A 22326-nucleotide genomic window follows, 5' to 3' on the forward strand; every position below is an offset into this window, starting at 1 on the left:
ACAGCTGTCCAAATACACTATATCTAAACAGAGATATATCTGGTGTTCAGACAGTACAACTGTCCATATACACTATATCTAAACAGAGATATATCTGGTGTTCAGCCAGTACAGCTGTCCATATACACTATATCTAAACAGAGATATATCTGGTGTTCAGACAGTACAGCTGTCCAGTACAAGTCAGTTGTCTGGTAGATGTTAACTCTCACATGTTGTTTCCTGAGACCTGTCCAAGATGATTCAACATTCACCATGTTCCAGATAGAAATTCAATAATCTTGTAGTCTGTAGCCAGTTTACCAGAGTAACACAGGTAGGTTGTCTGGTAGACAGTAGCCCTGATCTTGTAGTCTGTAGCCAGTGTACCAGAGTAACACAGGTAGGTTGTCTGGTAGACAGTAGACCTGATCTTGTAGTCTGTAGTCAGGGTACCAGAGTAACACAGGTAGGTTGTCTGGTAGACAGTAGCCCTGATCTTGTAGTCTGTAACCAGTGTACCAGAGTAACACAGGTAGGTTGTCTGGTAGACAGTAGCCTAAACTACAGACTGATGGGAGTGCTGGTGAGAATGGTGACCAATCACATTACACACCAACCACCTTTGGTCAGGATGGCTCCTCCTCAAAGTACTGCTCTCTGTCTCTGATAAATGATTTGATATCTTCTGAGGTTGTGAGGTGGTATCCATGGCTACCTCTGTCTGTCTGTCTCTTTCAGAGCATGTATTAGTATAGTGCTATAATATATCCTGATGTTGTTGTATCAGTGGCACTCGTCTCAGACGGGCAGCTCTTCCAGGTCTTCAACCAGGCAGGGATCTACTTCCTTCAGGACCTGGTAGAAGTGTTCCTGGGCGCGAGCCCCCTTCCTCACCACCATATCCAGCAGGGCTTGGTTCTGTAGGGTCTTGGTGGATTTACTGACCACCTCCTCCCTCTCCTCGTCATTCAGAACCCCACAATCCTGGAGACCACGGAATAAGGACTGTAAGAGTCCCAGGCGAGTCTCTAGAGCCATCCTCTGTCTTCTGATGAAGGCTCTACCAGGGGGGGCAGAGGGGTTGGCAGGAGGGGCTGCAGGGGAAACAGCTGAAACTGGGAGGGGGAAATTATGTATTAAAACCCTATCTAAGATGACAAGATACTGTCTAGGATTAACTTTAGTTTGTTATTGAGAGGTTTATAATGGTGATGAATCTCTAGTTTGTTATTGAGAGGTTTATAATGGTGGTGAATCTCTAGTTTGTTATTGAGAGGTTTATAATGGGGATGATCTCTAGTTTGTTATTGAGAGGTTTATAATGGTGGTGAATCTCTAGTTTGTTATTGAGAGGTTTATAATGGTGGTGAATATATAGTTTGTTATTGAGAGGTTTATAATGGTGGTGAATCTCTAGTGTGTTATTGAGAGGTTTATAATGGGGTGAATCTCTAGTTTGTTATTGAGAGGTTTATAATGGTGGTGAATCTCTAGTTTGTTATTGAGAGGTTTATAATGGTGGTGAATCTCTAGTTTGTTATTGAGAGGTTTATAATGGTAGTGATTCTCTAGTTTGTTATTGAGAGGTTTATAATGGTGGTGAATCTCTAGTTTGTTATTGAGAGGTTTATAATGGTGGTGAATCTCTAGTTTGTTATTGAGAGGTTTATAATGGTGGTGAATCTCTAGTTTGTTATTGAGAGGTTTATAATGGTAGTGATTCTCTAGTTTGTTATTGAGAGGTTTATAATGGTGGTGAATCTCTAGTTTGTTATTGAGAGGTTTATAATGGTGATGAATCTCTAGTTTGTTATTGAGAGGTTTATAATGGGGATGATCTCTAGTTTGTTATTGAGAGGTTTATAATGGTGATGAATCTCTAGTTTGTTATTGAGAGGTTTATAATGGTAGTGATTCTCTAGTTTGTTATTAAGAGGTTTATAATGGTGGTGAATCTCTAGTTTGTTATTGAGAGGTTTATAATGGTGGTGAATCTCTAGTTTGTTATTGAGAGGTTTATAATGGTGGTGAATCTCTAGTTTGTTATTGAGAGGTTTATAATGGTAGTGATTCTCTAGTTTGTTATTGAGAGGTTTATAATGGTGGTGAATCTCTAGTTTGTTATTGAGAGGTTTATAATGGTGGTGAATCTCTAGTTTGTTATTGAGAGGTTTATAATGGTGATGAATCTCTAGTTTGTTATTGAGAGGTTTATAATGGTGGTGAATATCTAGTGTGTTATTGAGAGGTTTATAATGATGGTGAATGTCAGTGGAAGGTCAACAGTACCTGTAGAGATGACATCTGTTGGTGAGGATGAAAAGAGAAGGTGTTTTACTATCTGATAAAAGGTACATTCATTATAACCAACCATAATCATATGATATAATATATGTTTTAATTCAGGGCTCATCTGTAAAAGAGACCTTGGTCTCAGTATGACTCCCTGATAAAATAAAAGGTAAAAAAAAATTAAATAATAATTAAAAAATGACAAAAACGACCACTACCGCTGCTACTACCACTGTTGCTACCACTACAACTGCCACTAACACCCCTACTACTACCACTGCTACTGCCACTACTACTACCGCTGCTACTGCCACTACTACTACCACCACTACTACTACCGCTGCTACTACCACTGCTACTACCACCACTACTACTACCGCTGCTACTACCACGGCTTCTACCACTACTACTGCCACTACCACCACTACTACTACTGCTGCTACTACCACTGCTACCACTACCACCACTACTACTACCGCTGCTACTACCACTGCTACTACTACCACTGCTACTACCACTGCTACCACTACCACTGCTGCTACCACTACCACTGCCACTACCACCACTACTACTACCGCTGCTACTACCACTGCTTCTACCACTACTACTGCCACTACCACCACTACTACTACCGCTGCTACTACCACTGCTACTACCACTGCTACCACTACCACTGCTGCTACCACTACTACTGCCACTACCACCACTACTACTACCGCTGCTACTACCACTGCTTCTACTGCTGCCACTACCACCACTACTACTACCGCTGCTACTACCACTGCTTCTACCACTACTACTGCCACTACCACCACTACTGCCACCACTACTACTACCGCTGCTACTACCACTGCTACTACTACCGCTACCACTACCACCACTGCTACCACCACTGTTACCACTACTACTGCTGCTACTACCACTGCTACTACCACTGCTACCACTACTACTGCCACTACCACCACTACTACTACCGCTGCTACTACCACTGCTGCTACTACCACCGCTGCTACTACCACCGCTGCTACTACCACCGCTGCTACTACCGCTGCTACTACCACCGCTACTACCACCACTACTACCACCACTGCTACCGCTACCACCACTGCTACCGCTACCACCACTACTGCTACCACCACTACTACTACCGCTACCACCACTACTACTACTACCACTACCACCACTACTACTACTACCACTGCTACCACTACTACTACCACCACTACTACTACCACTGCTACCGCTACCACCACTACTACTACCACCACCGCTACTACTACTACTACCACTACGACCTCTACTACTACCACTGCTACCGCTACCACCACTACTACTACCACTGCTACTGCTACCACCACCACCACTACTACTACCACCACTACTACTACCACTGCTACCGCTACCACCACTACTGCTACCACCACTACTGCTACTACCACTACTACTGCTATTGCTACTGCTATTGCTACTGCTACTACTACTGCTACTACTACTACTTTGTGTTACCTGGAAGCCAGACAAGTCTTTCCCAGACAGATTCTTCACCACCATTGTCTTTCAGAAGAAGATTAAGTTGTTCAACAACAGTTTGTATGAACAACTGAAATGTTGGGAAGTAGTTTCCATGGGATTCAAAATCCACAAATTCTGCATCCTGGTAGAAAGATAAAGTGTTAGTCTATCAATGATATAATAATGAAATATATAAAGGTAACAACATCATAAGATCATGTGCATGCAATGCCTCTTCTCTCTCTTACTCAGATATCACCTGTGGTTGAATTAGATATCCATCTGTAAGATCTGTGGAGAGCTCGTATTCTGTATTTGGAGTTAGTTGGCAGCGAGGATTTGTTTCAATATAGATGTATTTGTCTATATTCCTTCTTTTCCACTCCTCCTGCACCTTGTTTTCACAAAATCACATGTTATTATTTGTTTAAATCAGAAAACATTGTCCAAGCAATAACATTAACGAAACATGAATTCATGGTTTAATGTCCTGTGTGCTTGATTGAATTCAGCCAAAGTAGAGTTGACATTTCAGATAGTCTTACCTCCCTGATCACAACATTTCTGGGAAGCAACAACACATTCAGGATGGACCTAATTTTAGGAACAACTGGGGGGTTGTAGAACAACAAGACAAGTGCTCTTATAGGAACGGTGAGTGAGTCTTCATCCTTGACGTTTCCATAAGCAGAGAATCCACTGATGTTTATTATGATGTGTGTTTCTGTTATCTCACAGGGAGGGATAAACTCTATGATGTCATCAGTCACATGGGCTACAGACAGAAAGTCACATCCACCACCTGGTAAAGAAAGAGAACATTTAGAGCTTTCTCTGACCAACAAGACAAACATAACAATGCTGAGACTAAAGCAGAAAATAAAATCACAATAATGTAGTAAATGAATAAGCAAATAATGAGAATATGATCTTTCAGAAGAGTCCTGAAACATGAAAAGTGAAGTTAACCCTTCATGATATGATTACTCACTATTGCAGATCTCACAGTGTGGGAGGTGTAGTTGACAGACAAACCCCTTAAGGCATGTAAACTTGAACAGGGGTCCTGCAGGTCTCTTGCCATTCTGGGATAGAAGCCTCCAGTCCCAGGGGACTGTCCTATAGAGCACCTCTCCCTCTCCCTCCATCCTAAACACCAGGCCTGTTATACTGCACTGGAACAGACCTGCACGGGGGCACTCTAACCTGTAGAACAAACAAGGATTTCATTTTGTGAGATTTTCCTGGATTTAAGGTTTTATACAAACTACCAATGAGAAACATTAAATATATCAAGTTACCGGTACTCTCCCCTGTTGTCCTGATCATGGATTTTAGGTGTAAATTCATCTGGAGAACTCTAAAATGTAGAAACAATAGATACTGTAATTCAACCAGTAGTGTGAAGAATAGTTTTTAAATTCAAATGTTCTCTCCTTCAGTCTTTCTCTCTTTACACTGAGGGTCTTACCATGTGATGGTGATCCAGGAAGAGAGGAGAATCTAAAGAGAACCAGATAAACATCAATCATCATGTTTTACTATACAACTTCAACTTCATCATTGTTCCAGATTAAGATGTTTGCTGTATAGCTGTTACCCCTTTCTCTTCCCAACTCCTCATCCATCCTCTGGGTGTTCTCCTGGGTGTTCTCCTGGGTGTTCTCCTGGATGTTCTCCTGGGTGTTCTCCTGGGTGTTCTCCTGGATGTTCTCCTGGGTGTTCTCCTGGGTGTTCTCCTGGATGTTCTCCTGGGTGTTCTCCTGGGTGTTCTCCTGGATGTTCTCCTGGGTGTTCTCCTGGACGTTCTCCTGGATGTTCTCCTGGGTGTTCTCCTGGGCGTTCTCCTGGATGTTCTCCTGGGTGTTCTCCTGGGCGTTCTCCTGGACGTTCTCCTGGGTGTTCTCCTGGGTGTTCTCCTGGACGTTCTCCTGGATGTTCTCCTGGATGTTCTCCTGGATGTTCTCCTGGATGTTCTCCTGTGTGTTCTCCTGGACGTTCTCCTGGATGTTCTCCTGGGTGTTCTCCTGGACATTCTCCTGGATGTTCTCCTGGATGTTCTCCTGGGTGTTCTCCTGGACATTCTCCTGGATGTTCTCCTGGATGTTCTCCTGGGTGTTCTCCTGGATGTTCTCCTGGGTGTTCACAGATACCTCTGTGTTGAGACTGTTAGCCATCTCCAGTGGTCTCTCCAGGATGGGAGGACAGTCCATCTCCAGCTTTGGGATTTTCTAGATTCAAATCAACAGAATAGATAGAGACATACTTCTATAATAGCAACATGTTCTATGTTAATTTGACCCGTCTTATGTTCTATTGTGAACATGTTGGTCACCATGGCAGCAGTGAGAAGGGCAGGGACAATCAGGCACCTTATGTTTGATGAAGAACGGGGCTCTGTCAGTCAGTGGGACACAATCCTCCTCAATCTTTTCGCCCCTAGAAACTAGACCAGGCCAGGATGGTTTCTCACTTGTTCTCCTTTTCTTTCCTGCAGGGATCATCAAAAAGAGAGAGAAAGAAAGTGTAGAGTGAAAAGAGGGAGAGAAAGAGAGAGTTTAAAGTGTTGTTAGCTGGTTAACATACCAACAGGCTAGTGTAATAGTCAGTTAAGAAACAGTCAACAGGCTGTGCGGGATCTTTGTGTGAATCTCTATCACTCAATATCCCAGATCTGAGTGTAATGATAAATCTATCGTCTGGTTGTGTTACCTCTACTGTGATATCTCTCAAACTTCTCTGCCACATCTACCCGCTTCATCATCCTCAGGATCCTCTGTGTGAGCTCCACAGCTCCCTCAGGGCCGTATCTCTTCACCATCTGATCCACTGTGACCTGTCTGTCAGCGTTCTCCAGCTGACTCTCTGGGATGGGAGGAAAGCCAGTCAGGTAAGGTGGAAGCTGTTTGCTTGGAGTCAGTTCCTGCTGAAATATCTTCAGCTCGTCTGTGCTCAGCTCCTCCAGAGTGGCCAGCAGCAGAGCTTCTCTTTTCTTCTCTGCAGGTTTCTAAGAAAACAACAACAGAACAGATATAATTTTAATTTGGTGACAACCCTTTCTTTCTGTCAGTATATCTGTCTCCATGTCTTTTACCAGGTGTGGGCTATGTGAACCTAAACATCCCCTCTCTTCCTCACCGTGACCAGTTCATATTTGTCCTTTCTGATTCCAGTGTCTTTGCTGCCTGCTGCCTCTCTGTACAAGGCTCTAGAACTTCTAGCCAGATGGACATGTTTGTCCTCTCTCTTTTCATCACTGCCAGTGTCTGATGAGTCGCTCCACCATTTTGTTTCTGTTATAGATACAGCTATAGAAGATGAAGTGAAGAGAGATAATGGTGTTATTGTCTCATTACATTTTCCTGTTTATCTACAATTATCATTCTACATCATGTTGTCTTCGTTTAAGCAATTACAATGAGCCTGTCCTCCTATAACTCCCCCAACCAGCCTCCTCTGGCTTAGACCTACACTGAACTGTGGTTGTGATGTATAGATTGATGTACATTCTTGTTATATTACCTCTAGTGTGATCTCTCTCTAAGTTCTCTGCTAGGTCTACCCGCGTCATCCTCCTCAGGGTCCTCAGTGTGTTCCTCACAGCTCCCTCAGGGCCGTATCTCTCCACCATCTGATCCACTGTGACCTGTCTGTCAACGTTCTCCAGCTGGCTCTCTGGGATGGGAGGAAAGCCAGGCAGCTGGACCGTAGTCAGGTGAGACTGAAATGTCTTCAGCTGTTCTTCAGTGAGCTCCTCCAGAGTGGTCATTTGCAGAGCTGGAACATCCAACATGGAGGATCTCTAAAATAACAAAGACGACAAGTTAGAAATAAAGGGATAGAAATACAGACTACTGATATAAAATAAAGAACATGAACATAGCCACACACACATACAAACAACGTGATACAGGAATATATTTTACGTACTGCTACTCTCTGTTTGTCATATATGCAGTCACTTTAACCATACCTACATGTACATACTACCTCAATTAGCCCAACTAACCAGTGTCTGTATATAGCCTCGCTACCGTATGTAGCCTCCCTACTGTATATAGCCTCGCTACCGTATATAGCCTCGCTACCGTATATAGCCTCGCTACCGTATATAGCCTCACTACTGTATATAGCCTCGCTACCGTATATAGCCTCGCTACCGTATATAGCCTCGCTACCGTATATAGCCTCGCTACCGTATATAGCCTCACTACTGTATATAGCCTCGCTACCGTATATAGCCTCGCTACTGTATATAGCCTCGCTACCGTATATAGCCTCGCTACCGTATATAGCCTCGCTACCGTATATAGCCTCACTACTGTATATAGCCTCGCTACCGTATATAGCCTCACTACTGTATATAGCCTCGCTACCGTATATAGCCTCACTACTGTATATAGCCTCGCTACCGTATATAGCCTCACTACTGTATATAGCCTCACTACTGTATATAGCCTCGCTACCGTATATAGCCTCACTACTGTATATAGCCTCGCTACCGTATATAGCCTCACTACTGTATATAGCCTCACTACTGTATATAGCCTCGCTACCGTATATAGCCTCGCTACCGTATATAGCCTCACTACTGTATATAGCCTCACTACCGTATATAGCCTCGCTACCGTATATAGCCTCACTACTGTATATAGCCTCACTACTGTATATAGCCTCGCTACCGTATATAGCCTCGCTACCGTATATAGCCTCGCTACTGTTATTTTTCACTGTCTTTTTACTGTTGTTTTTATTTCTTTACTTATCTATTGTTCACCTAATACCTATTTTTTACTTAAAAATTGCACTGTTGGTTAGAGCCTGCTAGCAAGCATTTCACTGTAAGGTCTACACCTGTTGTATTCGGCGCACGTGACAAATAAACTTTGATTTGATTCACAGCTTTTTTTGTCTGATGGTGTGTGTAGGGATGCCGCCTGACCCCCACCACTCATAGCGTATGTGTGTACTGTACATTTCATACTGTAGAACTGACTATGACAGTGAGTACAGGTGATGTAACATATGAGGGTAGAACTGTAGAACTGACTATGACAGTGAGTACAGGTGTTTAACATATGAGGGTAGAACTGTAGAACTGACTATGACAGTGAGTACAGGTGATGTAACATATGAGGGTAGAACTGACTATGACAGTGAGTACAGGTGTTTTAACATATGAGGGAAGAACTGTAGAACTGACTATGACAGTGAGTACAGGTGTTGTAACATATGAGGGTAGAACTGTAGAACTGACTATGACAGTGAGTACAGGTGTTTTAACATATTAGGGTAGAACTGACTATGACAGTGAGTACAGGTGTTGTAACATATGAGGGTAGAACTGTAGAACTGACTATGACAGTGAGTACAGGTGTTTTAACATATGAGGGTAGAACTGACTATGACAGTGAGTACAGGTGATGTAACATATGAGGGTAGAACTGTAGAACTGACTATGACAGTGAGTACAGGTGTTTAACATATGAGGGTAGAACTGTAGAACTGACTATGACAGTGAGTACAGGTGATGTAACATATGAGGGTAGAACTGTAGAACTCACTATGACAGTGAGTACAGGTGTTTAACATATGAGGGTAGAACTGTAGAACTGACTATGACAGTGAGTACAGGTGATGTAACATATGAGGGTAGAACTGACTATGACAGTGAGTACAGGTGTTTTAACATATGAGGGAAGAACTGTAGAACTGACTATGACAGTGAGTACAGGTGTTGTAACATATGAGGGTAGAACTGTAGAACTGACTATGACAGTGAGTACAGGTGTTTTAACATATGAGGGTAGAACTGTAGAACTGACTATGACAGTGAGTACAGGTGTTTTAACATATGAGGGTAGAACTGACTATGACAGTGAGTACAGGTGATGTAACATATGAGGGTAGAACTGTAGAACTGACTATGACAGTGAGTACAGGTGTTTAACATATGAGGGTAGAACTGTAGAACTGACTATGACAGTGAGTACAGGTGATGTAACATATGAGGGTAGAACTGTAGAACTGACTATGACAGTGACTACAGGTGATGTAACATATGAGGGTAGAACTGACTATGACAGTGAGTACAGGTGTTTTAACATATGAGGGTAGAACTGTAGAACTGACTATGACAGTGAGTACAGGTGTTTAACATATGAGGGTAGAACTGTAGAACTGACTATGACAGTGAGTACAGGTGTTTAACATATGAGGGTAGAACTGTAGAACGGACTATTGACAGTGAGTACAGGTGATGTAACATATGAGGGTAGAACTGTAGAACTGACTATGACAGTGAGTACAGGTGTTTAACATATGAGGGTAGAACTGTAGAACTGACTATGACAGTGAGTACAGGTGTTTAACATATGAGGGTTGAAGTGTTCCAACACATTTATCTAACCGTCCTCTTACCTGTGAGATGAGCTGTCCTGAACTACCAGCAGAATCTAACGACAACAACTCCTTAGACGAACCAGAGAAGGAAGGAGGGGGCGCTGGAGTGAAAGGAGCCCATGAAGGGTAACAGAAGGATATGGGCCTGAGTTGAAATAAGGACAAGTAGGAGGGTGAGGCAGTACCTGAGAAAGAGGGGGAAACATGGGAAATAGAGGGGAAGATAGGAGGGGGGATAGAGAGTCAGTTAGGGTTCTTGTCTACAAACCTACTTCTCTGATCTCTCTAACTTCTCTGCCAGATCATTCTGGTTCATCTTCCAGATTAGGAAGCTCAGGAAGAGATATACAGTCATGATTAGAAAGTCTCATCTGTTTGTGAAATCTTCCCTACTGTATTGGTGATTGTATGTATGGAATGTAATGCATGTTGGATTGTTGTTTAATCATAATGGGGTCACCTGGATACATCATGAATAAAAATGATAAAAGAGGGGTCTGCTGAATGTTATTATAAAGTCAGTTGAATGTTGTTTCTGGTTAGACCTACACTGAACTGTGGATGTGATGTATAGATTGATGTACTGTACATTCTGGTTATGTTACCTTCTCCATGAGCTCTCTCTAACTTCTCTGCTAGGTCTACTCGATTCATCCACTTCAGGGTCATAAGTGTGATCTTCACAGCTCTCTCAGGGCCATATCTCTTCATCATCTGATCCACTGTGACCTGTCTGTCAGTGTTCTCCAGCTGACTCTCTGGGATGGGAGGACAGCAAGGCAGCCAGGCCCTATACAGGTACCACTGAAATGTCTTCAGCTCGTGTGGGTTCATCTCCTCCAGAGTGGTCAGTAGCACAGCTGGAACAGCCAACATTCTCTAAAACAACAAAGGTGAGGAAGGAATAGAAAACCTGACTACTGATATAAAATAAAGACCATGAATATATTCATATTGTTAAGACATACTAGAATATTTCTACTGGTCTCTCAATATCACATATCATCATGAAATAGATGACTAAATACTTTAACACACACGCACACACACACACACACACACACAGTATGTGGTTTGATCACAATGACATTTGACCTCTCAGACATGACCACTATTGTTACCTTCATGAACCTCCGCTTCTCCTTCAGACTAGAGATCTCAGTCTCCAGATCACGACACTCCTCCTCAGACAGGGTCAAACTGGACACAAGAAACAGTCACACACTGTTCTGTTCCCCTACAGCACCACCACATGCTGTGGTCACTACACTGTTCTGTTCCCCTACAGCACCACCACATGCTGTGGTCACTACACTGTTCTGTTCCCCTACACCACCACCACATGCTGTGGTCACTACACTGTTCTGTTCCCCTACACCACCACCACATGCTGTGGTCACTACACTGTTCTGTTCCCCTACACCACCACCACATGCTGTGGTCACTACACTGTTCTGTTCCCCTACACCACCACCACATGCTGTGGTCACTACACTGTTCTGTTCCCCTACACCACCACCACCACATGCTGTGGTCACTTCACTGTTCTGTTCCCCTACACCACCACCACATGCTGTGGTCACTACACTGTTCTGTTCCCCTACACCACCACCACATGCTGTGGTCACTTCACTGTTCTGTTCCCCTACACCACCACCACATGCTGTGGTCACTACACTGTTCTGTTCCCCTACACCACCACCACATGCTGTGGTCACTTCACTGTTCTGTTCCCCTACACCCCCACCACATGCTGTGGTCACTACACTGTTCTGTTCCCCTACAGCACCACCACATGCTGTGGTCACTACACTGTTCTGTTCCCCTACACCACCACCACATGCTGTGGTCACTACACTGTTCTGTTCCCCTACACCCCCACCACATGCTGTGGTCACTACACTGTTCTGTTCCCCTACACCACCACCACATGCTGTGGTCACTACACTGTTCTGTTCCCCTACACCACCACCACATGCTGTGGTCACTACACTGTTCTGTTCCCCTACACCACCACCACATGCTGTGATCACTTCACTGTTCCATATTAATTTCACAGGTCATGAGGATGATTTCATAAAATATGTTATGGTACAGTTGTTAATATCAGACTCATAATACTTTTATTATGTCCACTCACCTTCCAGAAGAGGTGCTGGCAGACTGCTCATCCCTGTTGGCCACTGCCTGCAACACAAACACCCATAAACAAACACACACAGTATTCTTCAGAGAATACTGTGATCTGCTGTATGTGGTTTGCTCACATTGACTTTAGACATGGCCACTAGTCTTACCTTCAGCACCTCCAGGTTTCCCTCCAGCCTAGAGATCTCAGTCTCCAGAACACAATACTTCTCTCCAGACGGGGTCAACCTGGACACAGGAAACAGTCACAAACTACTCTGTTCCCCTACACCACCACCACATGCTGTGGTCACTACACTGTTCTACACTGTTCTAGAAACCAGTGGAGGCTGCTGAGGGGAGGACGGCTCATAGTAAAGCCTTGAATAAAGTCAATGGAATGGTATCAAACATGTGGTTTCCATCCCATTGACTCCATTCCAGCCTTTACTATGAGCCGTCCTCCCCTCAGCAGCATCCGCTGGTTTCTTCCTAGGTTCCTGCCTTTCTCGAGAGTTTCTGCATTTAATGCTCTGAGGGGTGGTCAGTCCTCTTCCAAATCAAATCAAATCAAATGTTATTGGTCACATAGACGTGGTTAGCAGATGTTAATGCGAGTGTAGCGAAATGCTTATGCTTCTAGTTCCGACTATGCAGTAACATCTAACAAGTAATCGAACAATCTACCTTATACACACAAATGTAAAGGGATGAATAAGAATATGTACATATAAATATATGGATGAGCGATGGCTGTGTGGCATAGGCAAGATGCAGTAGACGGTATAGAATACAGTATATACTGTACATATTAGTAATGTAGGATATGTAAACATTATTAAAGTTGCGTTATTTAAAGTGACTAGTGATACCTTTATAATGTCCATTTATTTAAGTGGCCAGAGATTTGAGTCTGTATGTAGGCAGCAGTCTCTCTATGTTAGTGACGGCTGTTTAACAGTCTGATGGCCTTGAGATAGAAGCTGTTTTTCAGTCTCTTGGTCCCAGCTTTGATGCACCTGTATTGACCTCGCCTTCTGGATGATAGCGGGGTGAACAGGCAGTGGCTAGGGTGGTTGTTGTCCTTGATTATCTTTTTGGCCTTCCTGTGACATCAGGTGCTGTTGGTGTCCCGGAGGGCAGGTAGTTTGCCCCCGGTGATGCATTGTGCAGACCGTACTACCCTCTGGAGACCCTTGCGGTTGAGGGCGGTGGAGGGAGCAGCCCCCTATCCACATCGACGGGACAGCAGTGTAGAAGGTAGAAAGTTATAAGTTCCTCAGCGTACACATCACAGACAAACTGAAATGGTCCACCCACACAGACAGTGTGGTGATGAAGGCGCAACAGCGCCTCTTCAACCTCAGGAGGCTGAAGAAATTTGGCTTGTCACCTAAAACCCTCACAACTTTTACAGATGCACAATTGAGAGCATCCTGTCGGGCTGTATCACTGCCTGGTACGGCAACTGCCCCGCCCACAACCGCATGGCTCTCCAGAGGGTGATGCGGTCTGCACAACACATCACCGGGGGCAAACTACCTGCCCTCCGGGACACCTACAGTACCCGATGTCACAAGAAGCCCAAAAAGATCATCAATGACAACAACCACCCAAGCCACTGCCTGTTTACCCCGCTACCATCCAGAAGGCGAGGTCAATACAGGTGCATCAAAGCGGAGACCGAGAGACTGAAAAATAGCTTCTATCTCAAGGCCATCAGACTGTTAAACAGCCATCATTAACATAGAGAGGCTGCTGCCTACATACAGACTTGAAATCATTGGCCACTTTAATAAATAGATCACTAGTCACTTTAATAATGCCACTTTAATAATGTTTACATATCTTGCATTACTCATCCCATATGTATATACTGTATTTTATACCATCTATTGCATCTTGCCTATGCCACTCGGTCATCGCTCATCCATATATTTATATTTATATGTATATATTTTTATTCCATCCCTACTTAGATTTTTGTGTATAAGGTAGTTGTTGTGGAATTGATAGATTACTTGTTAGATATTACTGCACGGTCGGAACTAGAAGCAAACGCATTTTGCTACACTCACAATAACATCTGCTAACCATGTGTATGTGACCAATACATTTGATTTGAAGTGGATCTATGTAATATTTAAAGCAGCTCAGCTGATGCAGAAATCCAGCACCTTTGAGTGGACAGAACCAAATTCTTTAGAATTCTACAGTGGACAGAACCAAATTCTATAGAATTCTACAGTGGACAGAACCAAATTCTATAGAATTCTACAGTGGACAGAACCAAATTCTATAGAATTCTACAGTATACCATTTGTGGACAGGGAGACGGTCCACTCATAGCCTTACTTATTTTCTAATGGTCAAAGTTTGAGTCCGTTTTTATTTACATTTTCTCTTGTTGCCTTTTCTACATAGAGTAGAAAAGTTTGATTTTTGTTGCATTTAAGGGAGTTAATGTCTTATTAACGTCTTATTCAGGGGAGCTGAGCCCCGTAATTCACATCCTGGATTAATATACTCTATGTCCACTCATATCCACTCTGAGAGGTGTCCCTGGCTGCACCAGGTAGATAATATACTCTATGTCCACTCATATACACTCTGAGAGGTGTCCCTGGCTGCACCAGGTAGAGAATAGATAATATACTCTATGTCCACTCATATCCACTCTGAGAGGTGTCCCTGGCTGCACCAGGTAGATAATATACTCTATGTCCACTCATATCCACTCTGAGAGGTGTCCCTGGCTGCACCAGGTAGAGAATAGATAATATACTCTATGTCCACTCATATCCACTCTGAGAGGTGTCCCTGGATGCACCAGGTAGATAATATACTCTATGTCCACTCATATCCACTCTGAGAGGTGTCCCTGGCAGCACCAGGTAGAGAATAGATAATATACTCTATGTCCACTCATATCCACTCTGAGGGGTGTCCCTAGCTGTACCAGGTAGAGAATAGATAATATACTATATGTCCACTCATATCCACTCTGAGGGGTGTCCCTAGCTGTACCAGGTAGAGAATAGATAATATACTCTGTCCACTCATATCCACTCTGAGGGGTGTCCCTGGCTGTACCAGGTAGAGAATAGATAATATACTCTATGTCCACTCATATCCACTCTGAGGGGTGTCCCTGGCTGAACCAGGTAGATAATATACTCTATGTCCACTCATATCCACTCTGAGGGGTGTCCCTGGCTGTACCAGGTAGAGAATAGATAATACACTCTATGTCCACTCATATCCACTCTGAGGGGTGTCCCTGGCTGTACCAGGTAGATAATATACTCTATGTTCACTCATATCCACTCTGAGAGGTGTCCCTGGCTGCACCAGGTAGAGAATAGATAATATACTCTATGTCCACTCATATCCACTCTGAGGGGTGTCCCTGGCTGTACCAGGTAGATAATAGAGAATATAATCTATGTCCACTCATATCAACTCTGAGAGGGGTCCCTGGCTGTACCAGGTAGATAATAGATAATATACTCTATGTCCACTCATATCCACTCTGAGGGGTGGTCCTGGCTGTACCAGGTAGATAATAGATAATATACTCTATGTTCACTCATATCCACTCTGAGGGGTGGTCCTGGCTGTACCAGGTAGATAATAGATAATATACTCTATGTTCACTCATATCCACTCTGAGGGGTGTCCCTGGCTGCACCAGGTAGATAATATACTCTATGTCCACTCATATCCACTCTGAGGGGTGTCCCTGGCTGTACCAGGTAGATAATAGATAATATACTCTATGTCCACTCATATCCACTCTGAGGGGTGTCCCTGGCTGTACCAGGTAGATAATAGATAATATACTCTATGTTCACTCATATCCACTCTGAGGGGTGGTCCTGGCTGTACCAGGTAGATAATAGATAATAGACTCTATGTTCACTCATATCCACTCTGAGAGGTGTCCCTGGATGCACCAGGTAGATAATATACTCTATGTCCACTCATATCCACTCTGAGAGGTGTCCCTGGCAGCACCAGGTAGAGAATAGATAATATACTCTATGTCCACTCATATCCACTCTGAGGGGTGTCCCTAGCTGTACCAGGTAGAGAATAGATAATATACTATATGTCCACTCATATCCACTCTGAGGGGTGTCCCTAGCTGTACCAGGTAGAGAATAGATAATATACTCTGTCCACTCATATCCACTCTGAGGGGTGTCCCTGGCTGTACCAGGTAGAGAATAGATAATATACTCTATGTCCACTCATATCCACTCTGAGGGGTGTCCCTGGCTGTACCAGGTAGAGAATATAATCTATGTTCACTCATATCCACTCTGAGGGGATAGGACCACCCCTCAGAGTGGTAGATAATATACTCTATATTCACTCACATTCCAGAAGAGGTGCTGGGGAGTTCGCTGGACGGCTCTTCACTCTCCTCCCCTGCTGGCTTCCTTTCCTTTTCAGAGGCAGCTACCTCCTGCACACACCACACACAACTTTATGGATGAAACAGTCATTGTTGAGAACACTGTCTGTTGTCATGTCTCTTGCCAACATCTCTTGAATGAGATGGTATGCGATTGAAATCAAAAAAGTTTACCAAGTACAATGCAGATTATAACATATTTCAGCCTTATTCAGTCCTTTGAATGACGTGCAAAGTACTAGCTATGAATTCATAGGATATGACTGTGAATTCATAGCTAGATTATAACCTATACATTTTAATGTAGGCCTATGAACTATTAACTCACATGTCGTTACATTTCATCATGCAAGTCACTTTTCCCCATTATTCCCATTACTTTCATCGAGTCAATCTCGCACTTTCATGTTACTGTAATTGAAATATGAAATGGATACAATGTAGCCAACTGTACTGTTTATTAAAAACACATTTTTCCCGGGATATTTACAGATAAATGTAATATCCATGAAAGAACTGCATACTTAGTTTTCCGTCAAACTATTTTCTTACCCTGAATCCGTCCATTTTCACACACTACAGGCGCAGCCAGCTGACTGGTAAATAATGAAGCCTGACAGCAGAGCGCTACAGTTTCCTTTAGTTTTCAGCAGCCCAGCCCATCCTGTGGTGCATCCTCCCTATTGTCTCCAGCAAGCACAGGATGCCGCGCGGTGAAACACCACTTCCCATTCATTTTAATGGAAGGAAAGCGGTGAGAAACGGAGAGGGCGGGGGACCTTTGGGCGGTACGAAGGTGGCCCGGGAGGCGGTAAAAAATATAAACTTTTTCCAACTTTATTGTAATGCCCTGGCCATAGAGAGGGGTTTTTGTTCTTTATTTTGGTTAGGCCAGGGTGTTACATTGGGTGGGCGTTTTATGTGCATTTTCCTATGTTGGTTTGTTTCATTGATTTTGGCCGTGTTGCTTCCAATCAGGCACAGCTGTAGAGTGTTGTTGCTGATTGGGAGTCACACATAAGGAGCATGTTTTTCTTTTGGGTTTTGTGGGTAATTTTTTCTGTTTAGTGTTTGCACCTGACAGGACTGTTTGGCTGTCGGTTTCTTGTTTTTGTCTAACGTGTTCTTTCTTTAACCTGTTATGGCTAGGGGGCAGTATTTTCACGGCCGGATAAAAAACGTACCCAATTTAATCTGATTATTACTCCTGCCCAGAAACTAGAATATGCATATAATTATTAGCTTTGGATAGAAAACACTCCAAAGTTTCTAAAACTGTTTGAATGGTGTCTGTGAGTATAACAGAACTCATTTGGCAGGCCAAAACCTGAGAAGATTCTGTACAGGAAGTACCCTGTCTGACCATTTCTTGGCCTTCTTGATTATCTCTATCCAATACAGGGGATCTCTGCTGTTACGTGACACTTCCTACGGCTCCCATGGGCTCTCAGAAGGCGGCAAAAAGCTGAATGATATCGAGGCAGCCCCTGGCTGAAAAACATTAGCGCGTTTGGATAGTGGCCAGTCACAGTACTATGAGACTCAGGCTCGTGCACGAGGGGATCCCATGCTTTTATTTTCTCTCTCTTTTGTACGTAAACACGCTTTCCCGGTCGGAATATTATCGCTTTTTTATGAGAAAAATGGCATAAAAATTGATTTTAAACAGCGGTTGACATGCTTCGAAGTACGGTAATGTAATATTTAGATTTTTTTTGTCACGAAATGCGTCGTGCGCGTGACCCTTATTTACACTTCGGATAGTGTCTTGAACGCACGAACAAAACGCTGCTATTTGGATATAACAATGGATTATTTGGAACCAAACCAACATTTGTTATTGAAGTAGCAGTCCTGGGAGTGCATTCTGACGAAGAACACCAAAGGTAATCAAACTTTTCTAATAGTAAATCGGAGTTTGGTCAGGGCTAAACTTGGTGGGTGTCTAAATAGCTAGCCGTGATGGCTGGGCTATCTACTCAGAATATTGCAAAATGTGCTTTCACCGAAAAGCTATTTTAAAATCGGACACCTCGATTGCACAAAGGAGTTCTGTATCTATAATTCTTAAAATAATTGTTATGTTTTTTGTGAACGTTTATCGTGAGTAATTTAGTAAATTCACCGGAGGTTTGTGGGGGGTATGCTAGTTCTGAACGTCACATGCTAATGTAAAAAGCTGGTTTTTGATATAAATATGAACTTGATTGAACAAAACATGCATGTATTGTATAACATAATGTCCTAGGAGTGTCATCTGATGAAGATCATCAAAGGTTAGTGCTGCATTTAGCTGTGGTTTAGTTTTTTGTGACATTATATGCTAGCTTGAAAAATGGGTGTCTGATTATTTCTGGCTGGCTACTCTGCTGACAATCTAATGTTTTGCTTTTGCTGTAAAGCCTTTTTGAAATCGGACAGTGTGGTTAGATAAAGGAGAGACTTGTCTTTAAAATGGTGTAAAATAGTCATATGTTTGAAAAATTGAAGTTTTTGTATTTTTGAGGAATTTGTAATTCGCGCCACGCCTATCATTGGATATTGGAGCAGGTGTTCCGCTAGCGGAACGTCTAGATGTAAGAGGTAAATAAATTCCTGAAGATGAACACATCCTCCACTGCACCTTGATCTGATTTGAACGACGGCCGTTACATTTATGCAAATCACCAGCGGCGACCGCTGGGCGATGACCAATCATATCGAGTGGTTCCCATGAGGAATTTGACGCTATGCGACCCAAGGCTGGAGACTTTCTTCAGCAAAGATGGCTGACAAAAATATTAGGATGGAAGCAAATGTTAGTGATTATAACGTCGTAACGAATCATGCAACAACAAAAAATTTACAGTTGGGAGGAATATGTTACTTAATGTAGAGACAAACGATTATGCATATTTTTTATCGTAAAGTTCATTGACGAAAATTGCGATTTAGCAAGCTAGCTGACTAGCTAACATTAGCCAGCTAGCTGGCTAGCTTTATGGGTTTTGACATGAGTATGAAATTGTAACGTTAATTCTAGTTGTTAAATGTTTTAGGGACTCCTGAAACAACCAGCAAACCAGGCTGTTGTCTTGTGAGCTGAGCAAATTGAATGTACAATTTTGTAAGCTTGCCTTGCTGATATTTGCCATGCAATGCAGATTGAATGTACAATTTTGTAAGCTTGCCTTGCTGATATTTGCCATGCAATGCAGATAGATGAAATAACGTAGCTAGAGCTATGTTCTTGACTATTGTCCAGTGGAGGATAACAATACCTGTATGCCTATGGATGTGTAGCTAGCTATCTAGCCAATCTGTGTATGTACCCAAACGGTTGGTATACATATTAATTCAGAACCTAGCTATGAACCTCGGCTATCATTAGCAGTTGTATCAACTTCAAAACAGTCTGAATGACATTAATGAAGCCTATGGATTGAGTGGAATATAATATAACTTTGTGCCTGTCAAGGATGCAAGTCATATATACATGTAGTTATTACAATGCAAGAGATCCACACATTGTAGCCTGTACATTTAATATATTAACTGATCATGTACTCTACCTTGGCAAATACAGGTGCAGTTCAGGTATGAATGTCTTTGAAATTATTTTTCAGTCATATCCAATACCAGGAGTATCAAATTCCAGTCTTTGAATGATGCTGTGTCTGCATGTATGTTTTACAATTTAACACTTCAACAGTGTTTACCAATCTTGGTCCTGGGACATCAATGGTTACACATTGTAACTAATAGACTAGAAAAAGGATTTAACTAGTAAAAGGCTGATCTGTAATTCATATTTACAGAAATATATATATTTTTAAAACAGTACACTACACTTCCTATGCATCATGTAAATAATCTAAAACTGCTTCAATAAATATTATAAATACAAGTTCAATCTGTACTTCAATGCACATATGGTGTGCATTATAAAAAAAAGAGGAAGAAAGGAGGTGGGTAGAGACGTGTAAAAGACAGAAAGGGAAAGAGGTAAGAACATAGGAGTAGGGAAGACAGCATATGATTAATGAATCACAGTGCTACCCAAATATTCACTCAGTTCATCACAATTACATAAGTGTCTCTAGTTGGCCTGAAGGTTATCTTAAAAGTGGGTGAGGTGGCTGATGGGACTGGGGGTTGGCATCCTCTCACATGAAAACATATCTGCAGACAAGAGACAGATGGAGAGAGAGCATGTTTAAGCCTTGTTTTTATTTTTTATTCTAACATTATTAGTCATCATAATAATCAGGAGGTGAAATGCAAAACTGACCTGGATCATTTTCTAAGACTCCCATAGGCTCTCAGAAGGCGCTAGAATGTTGAATGATGACTCTGCAGTCCCTGGCTGAAAAACAGTAGCGCATTTGGATAGTGGTTGATCTGAGAACAATGACACGTGCGCGCGTGAAGAGTCCATTTTCTTCTTTCAGTCTTTGAACAAAAAAGACGTCTCCCGGTCGGAATATTATCGCTATTTTACGAGAAAAATCGCATAAAAATTGATTTTCAACAGCGTTTGACATGCTTCGAAGTACGGTAATGGAATATTTTGAATTTTTTTGTCACGACATGCGTCCGCGTGTCACCGTTCGGATAGTGTCTTGAACGCAAGAACAAAACAGAGGATATTTGAACATAACTATGGATTATTTTGAACCAAAACAACATTTGTGGATGAAGTAGAAGTCCTGGGAGTGCATTCTGACAAAGAACAGCAAAGGTAATCCAATTTTTCTTAAAGTAATTCTGAGTTTAGTGAACGCCAAACTTGGTGGGTGTCAAATTAGCTAGCCCGTGATGGCGAGCTATCTACTCAGAATATTGCTGTCACGATTCCCACCGACGGTGGCGCCCCCTCCTGCTCGGGTGGCGCTCGGCGCTCGTCGTCACCGGCCTATTAGCTGCCACCGATTCCCTTTTGCTATTCTCTTTTTTATTTTAGACACCTGTGGTCAATTAGCCATTAGAGGGGCTATTTAGTTTAGCTGGCCCGCTCCTTGTTGTGCAGGATTAATTGTTGTATATCGACTGTCTTGTTCGTGTCGGGTTGGCATTGTCGCACATTGTATTTATTCCCCTGTGTTTGGGAACTTTGTTTTTCCTTCAAAGTGTTATTAAAAACACCACTCCCTGTGCTAGTTGCTTCCTGCGCCTCATTCCTACAAACGCGACTACCAACGCCGTTACAGAATCCCGCACCATCGTAAAGGCATGGAATCAGCGGGAGCAGCGGGCACTCCTCTGCCCTCGATGGAGGAATGCGTGCTCCACCACACGACAGTCCTACATCGCATCGGATCGGCAATGGACTAGATGATGGAGAGGATGGACCAATGGGAGAGAAGTGGTATCCTCTCTCCACCTCCACCTCCCCCGATACAGCCATCTTTGCCTCCCACTACGTCTGGCTCTGGCGCGCTTCGTTTGGCGCTACCGAGGGAGTACGATGGGGCGGCGGCTGGGTGCCAGGGGTTTTTGCTCCAGCTTGAGCTGTACCTGGCCACCGTCAGACCTGCTCCCACGGGGGAGGAGAGCGTGAGTGCCCTCATTTCCTGCCTGACGGGCCGAGCTCTGGAGTGGGCTAATACGGT

At 43.1% G+C, this 22326-nt stretch overlaps 1 protein-coding gene across 2 annotated transcripts; it reads right to left on the reverse strand.

The window, feature by feature from the left end:
- Nucleotides 1-1963: 1963 nt before the first annotated feature.
- On the reverse strand, nt 1964-17330 carry LOC106564205 (uncharacterized). Of its 2 annotated transcripts, none has more exons than XM_014130252.3 (19): nt 17288-17330; nt 16698-16786; nt 12486-12564; nt 12329-12375; nt 11310-11388; nt 10794-11067; nt 10207-10373; nt 7309-7588; nt 6925-7094; nt 6499-6793; nt 6159-6277; nt 5387-6017; nt 5258-5289; nt 5088-5146; nt 4778-4992; nt 4332-4588; nt 4046-4180; nt 3781-3928; nt 1964-2286 (listed from the first exon to the last, which is right to left on the reverse strand). In XM_014130252.3, exons 1-19 carry the CDS (start codon nt 17300-17302, stop codon nt 2213-2215), a joined length of 3165 nt encoding a protein of 1054 aa, XP_013985727.3. In that variant the 5' UTR covers nt 17303-17330; the 3' UTR covers nt 1964-2212. The 2 variants fall into 2 exon arrangements, 1 of the variants encoding a protein (XP_013985727.3); XR_014382108.1 differs by having other exon boundaries at nt 2205-2286; nt 4035-4180.
- Nucleotides 17331-22326: the final 4996 nt, after the last annotated feature.

This window comes from Salmo salar, chromosome 02 (assembly GCF_965601325.2).
Source record: "Salmo salar chromosome 02, fSalSal1, whole genome shotgun sequence".
NCBI classification, from domain to species: domain Eukaryota; kingdom Metazoa; phylum Chordata; class Actinopteri; order Salmoniformes; family Salmonidae; genus Salmo; species Salmo salar.